The sequence below is a fragment of the Poromitra crassiceps genome, assembly GCF_964638095.1.
Source record: "Poromitra crassiceps genome assembly, chromosome: 18".
Classification (NCBI taxonomy): Eukaryota; Metazoa; Chordata; class Actinopteri; order Beryciformes; family Melamphaidae; genus Poromitra; species Poromitra crassiceps.
In genome coordinates, this window is record NC_139636.1 from 12,045,297 (window position 1) to 12,055,203 (window position 9,907).

Here is a 9,907-nt window from a genome sequence, read left to right on the forward strand (position 1 = left end):
ACCCCCCCATTCATACATCAGTACCCATTACGCAGTGCCCATTCCCCTCCCCATTGACATCACTGATGATGTCACAATGAAGTGCTTTCGTGACATCACATCACTGATGACATGATTGTGTGCAGGCAGACATACATACATACATTCACCAATGCCATCACTGATGATGACATCATCATCGAGTGCTTTAGTGACATCACTGATGATGACATTTTGACCATCGTTGGGTCGCGGGTGCGCCTCTGGTTCGTGGGCGTTACCCCACGAACAGGCCTGATCTCAGGGCCTTTTGGAGCCTTTTCTACAATCATTGTCATCAGTGATGCAAAGTTGTATGTCTATAATAGATAGATGCTGTAGATTCCCTCGAGCAATGATGTCATCAGTGATGATGTCATTCCTGGCTGAGCAGACTGGATGGGCCTAACTCCTGGGGGGAAGAGGCAGAACGTGGGGAGAACGTCACTGATGACATATCTCACTGACGTGATGACTGATGACATCACAAATTGCTCGAGTGACATTACTGATGAAATCATCACTGTTATCATCACCAAGGACATCACAATTGCAGCACTGCTTTTCTATCACAGGGACATAACTGTATGACATCATGGCTCATCACAATTGCTCAGTGTAAGTGATTTGTGACAGACACTGATGACATGACTGATGACATCATCACTGATATCTGGCCGTGGAACCCTATGGAGCCTGAGTTTGAGGTCTTAAATCAACCTTGACTGAGTCTGATAGACTATTATGTTGTCTTGTTTATTATTGTCAATGCATTTTTGGGCCTTGTTATTGTTTGTGTTTTCCTGTTATGCAACACCACCTAATGTAAATATAATTTAATTTTTTCTCTGAGAATATCTATCTATTATCTGCCGGCCTGCCCTAGCCTGGGTAAATAAACCCAGACAAATGGAAGGGGAGTAATTTGGGTGGTGAAGCTGTTACAATAATAGTAGGTGGCGGTAATGCAAAATGTAATGCCAACTTAAGCGCCATAAAACACCACAGAAGAAGAAAGTCAGTTTGAAACAGGAAATCCTGTTGTTTACTTTCTGCTGCTGCCGTTTGCGTGTTCTCTGCTTAGCTGTTAGCTAAGCTAACTGGCAGATGTTTGGTCGGTTGGGTCTAACCGGCAGTTTTATCCGGTTATTTTATTGTTTTCAGCCCCTTGGATTAAAGCGTTTCTGTGACTTCAGCACTGTCCGTGCAACACCTTGGTCCAGTCTGTCTGCTGTTCACTGGCGACGAGCTTATTCTGGAAAAGCACTCATGCCTAAAAAAGACAAAGCTGTGAGTTCGATAGAAGGTGGTGCATTATTGTGCTCCTCGGATATATCGTATTTACAAGTAATGACACGGTAATGACCTCAGGACACCAGTGCTCTTGGTCGGAAAGAGCAACAAACATGTTTTCTCGTGGCTGGTGTTTTCTTAAGTCATGGTAGCTATAAGCCATAATGTGCAACTACTAAAATAAATGATAGCTACTATGAACAGAACAACATAAGTTTTTAGTCAATTGGTACAACGTCGGAAACTCGTTAGCATCGAAATTTCCGAAATTCCCACTCGTAAATATGACATTGAAGGGCTGTTCATGTGCTCAAAACTCGTAAATACGATGTCAGCGCATCAACGAGGTGTCCACCACCCGCAGTGCCGACAGCCCACAATGCCACAGTGTCACACTGGACAGCTAACCCTGGCCTGCTAACTAACCCCTGTTTAATGTGACCCAGGTTAATTAGGGATTGGTTAACCCCAAAAAATGGGGGGGGGGGGATAACGCAACTGAAACATTAACTTCCAATAGTTTCCGTCTTCTTAGTTAAGAGCTTAAGTCCCAGGTTATTCTTCCTCTTTTTTCAGGAAGAGACTTAAGTCATCAGATTGCCTACAGAAGACAAACAAGCAGTCTTTTAGCTTAAACACCAACACACTGAGGAATGAGTGGAGGGTCTAACTTACCGCCCCGACCAGGTGCTTCACCGAGGAGAGTGAGCAACAGGGTGGGGATTTCGTCATTTTAGGGGCAAGGCCATCTGGCCTTCGGCCTCACACATTCTTTTAGGACACAATGCCACATGCCAGGGCACAAAGGCATTGCTCCATTGACATCGTGAAGAGCGATTCTTTTCTGAAATGTGTGTTAAAATGAGCCAATGACACATCCTTTGCATAGGGCAGGCTACATTATACTAAGACCACTGATGCTTTTAAAGCAGCAGGCTGGTAGCAGGGCACGGCTGCCAAGGTGGCCTCAGGGATCTCAGGGCATCACGGCCAGAGGGAGGGGCAACACAGGCCATGGCCTGATGGCCTCCGTGTAATTCCCATCCTGGTGAGCAACAGTGTGGGGAGACGCCGCCCGTCTTTTATACCTGCCGGCAGCTGTGTAACAAGCCAACACAGGTGTGGGTAATTCAAGCTGATGAGTGACACAGACTGGGACGTACCTCCCCTCAATCAGCTGTCCTAGAGGCTCGCTGTGTGGGCGGCGATTCTCCCCTCTGCACTCTCCTCGATGGCTGTTTCTCCCTAACCTCACCTTGTCGGCATGTAGACACACGATTGCTGACCATGTACACCTGCATATCGTGCAGGTGTACATGGTCAGCAATCGTGTAGCGGCAGGCACGAGGCCAGGGGCACTGCACTGTCCTGGGTCTTGGAAGCTGACATTGGTGCTCAGAAATCGTGGAAAGGCAGGTTCCAGGCCAGGGGCACTGTGTCCTGTGTCTTGAAAGCTGACTTTGCTGCCCAGAAATCAGGTAGCATCCTCCTCAGTGTCTGAAGGCCTGCATCATCTCCAGCGGCAGTGGGAAAATGATGGTGGAGTTTTTCTCCGCGGCGATGGTGTTGAGCGTCTGCAGGTAGCGCAGCTGCAGAGCGGACGGAGACTCGGAGATCACCAGGGACGCCTCCCTCAGCGCCCGCGACGCGTTCATCTCTCCCTCTGCAGCGATCACCTTGGCTCTGGCCTCGCGTGTCGCCTCCGCCTCGGCTGCCATTGCTCTCTGCAGCTCAATCGGCAGCTTGACGTCCTTGATGTCCACCCGCTCAACCTTGATGCCCCATTCCTCTGTAGCATCGTCCAGAGTGGACTGCATACTGCGTGCGATCCCCTCACGTTCAGACAGGATGTCGGCCAGGTTCTTGGTACCCAGGACGTTCCGCAGGGTCGTCTGGGCCAACAGGCGGGTGGCTTTATTCGCGTTGGTGATGTTGGCCACAGACAGGAGGGGATTCAGGACCCGGTAGTACAATACACCATCGACACGCACAGTCACGCTGTCCTTAGTCAACACTTCTTGTGGAGGGATGTCGAAAGTGGTGGTGCGCATGTCCACGCAGATGAGGTTGTCAGTGCAGGGCAGGAGGAATAACACCCCTGGTCCTCTGGGTCCTCGCAGAATGCGCCCCAGGCGAAAGATGATGGCCCGTTCATACTCTTTCACAATATGGATGCACATCCATATGGAGAATGGAAAGGTAACCGCCAACAGTATGTATGACAGGATCACAATAAGCCCCACACCGAAGCCAAGGTCCGTGTCTCGGTTATCCAAGACCGCTTGACGTTCTCGTCTTCTAGCCTCTTTCGTTGCAACTGTCTCCTTCTCGAAGGCCATCGTTTAACGTAGTTATTCAGAGACAGAAAGTAATAATCTAGTTTTGATGTTGGTTCAGCGGTAGCCTCTGCAGGGAAGGATTTATGACATCGCTGATGATTTCACAATGACTATGACATCATCAAAGTCTATCATACATCACCAGATGACATCATCACTGATGACACCCATTCAATTATATCACTTAAAATTAAGAATGTGAAGAGTGGGGGCCCCGTCTATGTTCACACTTGACCAATCTGATGTCACCAGTGATGTCACTTGAGCTATTGTGATGTCATCTGTTCGTGGTGTCACTCAAGCAATTGTGATGTCATCGGTGATTATGTCACCAGTTAGTGATGATGTCATCGGTGATGTCACTCGAGCAATTGCGATGCCATCCGTGATGTTATAGCAGTGAGTGATGTCATCAGTGATGTCAAGAGTGATCTTACTCAAGCAATTGCGATGTCATTGGCACTGTGTGTGCCCACACGTGAAGCTAACACCCTGTAATCTCGCTCATGTCGTATACCCATCTCCAACCACAAAGTTGTGCTATCTGAAGTTTTCATCCCCCTTCCCAAAGCATCTCCTTCAGAAACATTAAAGGACAGATGACCCTGCTAACTAACCCCTGTTTAATGTGATCCAGGTTAAAGGACAGATGACCCTGCTAACTAACCCCTGTTTAATGTGACCCAGGTTAAAGGACAGATGACCCTGCTAACTAACCCCTCTTTAATGTGACCCAGGTTAAAGGACAGATGACCCTGCTAACCCTGTTTAATGTGACCCAGGTTAAAGGACAGATGACCCTGCTAACCCTGTTTAATGTGATCCAGGTTAAAGGACAGATGACCCTGCTAACCCTGTTTAATGTGACCCAGGTTAAAGGACAGCTAACCCTGCTAACTAACCCCTGTTTAATGTGACCCAGGTTAAAGGACAGATGACCCTGCTAACTAACCCCTGTTTAATGTGACCCAGGTTAAAGGACAGATGACCCTGCTAACTAACCCCTGTTTAATGTGACCCAGGTTAAAGGACAGATGACCCTGCTAACTAACCCCTGTTTAATGTGACCCAGGTTAAAGGACAGATGACCCTGCTAACCCTGTTTAATGTGATCCAGGTTAAAGGACAGATGACCCTGCTAACTAACTCCTGTTTAATGTGACCCAGGTTAAAGGACAGATGACCCTGCTAACTAACCCCTGTTTAATGTGACCCAGGTTAAAGGACAGATGACCCTGCTAACTAACCCCTGTTTAATGTGACCCAGGTTAAAGGACAGATGACCCTGCTAACTAACCCCTGTTTAATGTGACCCAGGTTAAAGGACAGATGACCCTGCTAACTAACCCCTGTTTAATGTGACCCAGGTTAAAGGACAGATGACCCTGCTAACCCTGTTTAATGTGATCCAGGTTAAAGGACAGATGACCCTGCTAACCCTGTTTAATGTGATCCAGGTTAAAGGACAGGGACCTAGCTGTGGACCGGTGCTGTCGGAAGCGTCTGGTCCGGTGGCTCGAGACAAAAGTGGAGCGGTCACCATAACGGTTCACGTGAAGCCTGGGTCCAAACACAATGGAATCACAGGTCAGATTCAATGAGTGAAAACTAGCCGAGAAGCTACATGCTTTCTAGCCGTGAGCATCTATGCAAATAACATAATAAAGTTAAATCTCTAATAATACCTCAGTACTACAACTTAAAATAAAAGTCAGTTGTTTGTCCAGCAGACTCAGAGTGCGCCCCCGCCGCGGGGACGGCCACCTCCTATATCCTTGTCCTCCCAGTATGCATTGCGAGACCGTTCAGTAGCCCTTTTCTGCCATTTTTCTTGTTATTCATGCACTTTTGGCCTGGTAGGACCAAATAATTTTAATTTCTTATAACTGTGTGTTTGCTTTAGTTTGATAAACGGGGTCCATTTCATTTGAAATGGGGGAAATAGCTAAGGCCATCCCTGTATGTTTTTTACCTTTTAGATGTCAGGCTTTACAGAGATTTGCATTTGGTGTTCACTTACTATTTAACCATCAAAGTACCGAACTTGGGCACATAATGTTAACATATTTCGGTAGTACCAACATGATTTGATCGGGGTCAAAAATCACCAACAGTCAGTACCCAACCCTACCGATATGTATTCATAGTATTCTGTTGCATCACTATACTGAGAATACTATGAATATAAAGAAGTAAGTAGAGCGCGCACATCACCTCAGTAGGTCAGGTGCAAGACAAATAAACAAAATTGACAAATTAAATAAAGTCCACAGTGCACACTGATGATTACGGTATACCTCCCGGTCAGTTTAGAACTAGGATTCACTTTATTTGTGTCCTGTGGGGAAATTTGTGTTGGAGTAGAGGACTAAACTGCTGCAGTAAATACAGACAATACATTAAAAAACACCGTAAATGGTGAGACGTGCAAACACTAGCAAGTTGAGGTAGTCACAGTCATTCATCACAGTCATACTCATCACCTTACAGGCATAGAGCTCTTGGACCATACGCATCATACAATAACGCAGTGCAAAATACAATAAGTTACAGTCCAATAGGTTACAAACGATAGTGTACATGTATCTCACGTCACATTACATTACAGGCAAGCAAAATAGCGATTGTTAGACTTACTGTAGCTACATTTTAGCAAACAAGCGATTGTTAAAATATACATGCAAGCAAGCAGCGAGGGTGTGACGTAAATTTGGCCTAGGCTAAACCAAATATATTTTCTGAAATATGGGGCTGTGGTTAGGAATCTGAGGAAAGAACAACTTCTATCTTTGACAGACAGACAGTAACCTGATTTCCCATCCTCTCTTCTAGATGTTTCTGCGGAAGCGGTGGGCGTCGCCGTCGCAGCGCCTCCTACAGACGGGGAGGCGAATGCCGAGCTGGTACGCTACCTGGCCGGCGTCCTGGACCTGAAGAAGAGTCACGTGGTTCTTGACAAGGTTCCTGCTCTCAGATCAAATTAAACAAAACACCGAACTTCACTTATCCCCTTTTTCCATGTATGTAATTCATCTCAACAGCAGAAAGATATTGGTCTGATGGTGTAGAACAGGGCTTCTCAAATCCAGACTTAGGTCCGGATACGGAACGAACTACGCATCAATCTGGACCAGATTGATGGACAGATTCCACGCTCACCGCCGGCTTCGCATTGGACCGCAGATGATTCTGCAGTGGTTGACTTGCAAAGACTTGAAAATAGTTCAACTTGAGCGGATAAAATCCGTGCGTCATGCATCACTTCTCAAGAGAACAACTCGGGGGTACTTTGGTTGCCTGGCAACAAGATACAAATGTTTCTGCCTTCTTTCTTCTTTTCTTTTCCCCCCCGGAATTTCTCCCATTTTCTCCCCAATTGTACTTGGCCAATTCTACCTGCTGTTCCGGTCGTTGCTCCACCTCCTCTGCCGATCTGGGGAGAGTTGTAGACTAGCACATGCTTCCTCCAATACATGTGCAGTCGCCAGCTGCTTCTGTTCATAGGACTCATATACCCCACCGGCTTCCCGCCTGCAGACATGGCCAATAAGTAGGAACATACAGTATATCTGATCTGTAGGAACATCTGACCAAGCCGAAAGTACTGCTGCCGAGAATTGAACCCGGGTCTTCGATTTTCCACGATGAACATTGCATATATAGGCAAACATGTCTCCACTGATTCAAGCCTGTAGAATGTGTGTACTTAAAGTTATGTTTACATTATGTTATGAACAAGTTGTGGACATTGATTTATGTTGGTGCGTTTTGCTTAATTGTTCCAGACGTTTAAACCTTTTTATTTAGCTCAGTGGTTTAAACTCATAAAATTCATAAATGGACTTTTCTTAAAAAGTTTGTACTCCTGGTGTAAGAGTTGTTTCCTTCACGTCTTTTATCTCATCTCCTTTATCTCTTCCAGGGCTCCAGGTCCAGAGACAAGCTCATCAGACTGCAGTCCTCCCTCAGTCCAGAGGAGGTGCTGAGTAGGCTCAGACAGGCTGCAGGCTGACATGAGGACAGGAGATACTGGAGGTGAGAGGAAGCTAGGAGGAACATTACCTTTCTCCTGAGCCAGAGGAGATTTGAAAACAAATTCATCTTGCACGTGGAGACTCGAGATGATGTACCATGGCTGCAGTTATGGAAATCGCCAAAATTGTGACTGACAGACACCGCCCAGGCGCCCACCCACCTAGGCGCCATCACTGTGCACTATCGGCAATACTCATACTCTGCCTTTTGAGCAATGGGCATCTTCAACTGTGGACTTTGCTGTCGTGGAGATGTCGGTAGCCCCTATGCATGGTGCTAAAGTAGAAAATATTACGGCGCGGACTGCATTTATTGAAGCCATGCGTGGGGACCATGGACGTCACCATGATAGCTAGGTAGCCATCTAAATATCTCATTTTTGGCTCTTTGCTTGTAACAACTTGAGTGTATCGCCTGAGGTCTACTTCTCATGCTAGGTGCCTATTTGCTGTTTACTGATAGGCTTAAAGCAACTCTGTGTTGTTAACAGAACTTAACATACCTATGTTGGTTTAATGTAGGCTAGGCTAGCAATGAATTATGTTGCAACAAGGATTTGAAAGATGTGTGTTTAGTTTATCCAATACATACAATATAGTACAAGACAAGTATAAGAACAGCCATCTTGTCCAAAGTGAAAACTACTCATAATCCAAAGCAGTAATGGTCTGAGCTCCAGTGGAACTATATGTGTGTGTGTGTGTGTGAGAGAGAGAGAGTGAGAGAGTAAATAAAACAATGCACGATGAACGAGGCCCAGTTTGGTGTTGTACGAAGAACGAGGCCCAGTTTGGTGTTGTGACCTGAACATTGGAGCTTCCTGGGTTGGTAAGACAGAGAAGCTTGTTCCTTCACACAGTGGAGGTGCACTGCAGCAGATCAGATGCATCAGTGGTTCTTCAGCTGATTAGACCAAGTGAAGTTTGTCTTACAGTGTGAATGCGTTGATGTCAGCTTGAGAACTGTGTATAGTCAGTCATGAATAACAACATAGGCTAAGTAATACTTAATGATATAATAATAAATATTAACTCTAGATTGTGATTGTTTTTTTACACAACGTAGAAAAGCATTCCCTAGATCTCTACATTTGATTAATTTTGAACATTTGCATTTTTATACTTGAGTAATGGATTAGTAATGGAAAAAACATGTTTCATCCCAAATGTTGGCTACAGATAGCCTACTACAGGTTTCTCTGGAATAATTTAACTTGATGGGAGTCGAATTCCTTGTACTGAAAGTCGCTTCTTTTGGGCTTGGTTGCTTCTTTCTCTCGCGCTAAATCTGGCAACACTACAAAGGGTCAGAAATAATGGTTGATGCTAGAATGGATTGGCCGGAGGGACCTAACGCCAACCAATCATCACTCATCATGCCTAAACCCAACCAATCATCACTGCTTATGCTCCCCATCGGCTGATGCATTCTAGCATTGACCAAGAAGAAGAGCAACAACATGGCAGAGGAGTGCTGAAAGTCCGGTAGGTGGCGGTAATGCACCTCTAAGTTGGTTGCCAACCGCCAAACAAATCTAAAGAAGAAGGAGCGAGAGCCTTTCTTGAAGAGCCTGGTGACGCGAGGTTACTTTCTTCTAGCTGTGAAGTTGTGAACGAATATAACACTTAATACATCCATGGTGAGAGGAGGAGGTTGGTAGCATCCTTATTAAAAGCAGTCTGTGGTTGATAGCACCCGGATCAAAGTCGTAAGCAGTCTAGCCGTTTAAAGTCAGCGGGTTTCTCTATATCGGTGCTAACTTTGTGCAGTAGCTCATGCTCATGTCGATGGTTATGCTAGCTAGGCTACTGCTGTGTTAGCTTAGCTAGTCCTTGTAGATGTGCTCGTTGTAGCGCCGCGGAGAGCGTCCAGTCAAGACCAAGCCGACCAGAGGACTAGCGGCAACGAAGGCCGAGTGTTGCATCGCCAAACCAAAAAGCATTTGAACGCCGCAAAAACCATAGCCCATACGGCTGGGCCAACTACCACGTACGTATCGCACACCCAATCACATTCACGCACACTGCAGTGCATGAGCGATTGCTCCCTAGTGGGAGCAGACAAGGGACAGTGTTTGGGAAGCTACTTTGAAAGCATAGCTTAAAGTTACCCCGCTCGCCGGACGCTTCTGGCTCATACTGAGCGCATTAGCGCCCGGCGAATGCAACCCATTTCACATATTAAATTTTGCCATTTTCACGTCTGGGTCTAAAATCCCGGCT

At 46.1% G+C, this 9,907-nt stretch overlaps 1 protein-coding gene and 1 pseudogene across 2 annotated transcripts; one reads left to right on the forward strand and one right to left on the reverse strand.

Annotated features, from left to right (window-relative positions):
* The first annotated feature begins 1,138 nt into the window (after positions 1-1,138).
* cUnh15orf40 (chromosome Un C15orf40 homolog) lies at positions 1,139-8,420 on the forward strand. Its single transcript, XM_083654957.1, has 4 exons — positions 1,139-1,308; positions 5,108-5,237; positions 6,483-6,610; positions 7,573-8,420. Exons 1-4 carry the CDS (start codon positions 1,288-1,290, stop codon positions 7,660-7,662), a joined length of 369 nt encoding a protein of 122 aa, XP_083511083.1. The 5' UTR covers positions 1,139-1,287; the 3' UTR covers positions 7,663-8,420.
* Positions 2,802-3,650, reverse strand: LOC310792419 (stomatin pseudogene; annotated as a pseudogene). Its single transcript has one exon. The product of its transcript is annotated as a stomatin pseudogene (transcript).
* Positions 8,421-9,907: the final 1,487 nt, after the last annotated feature.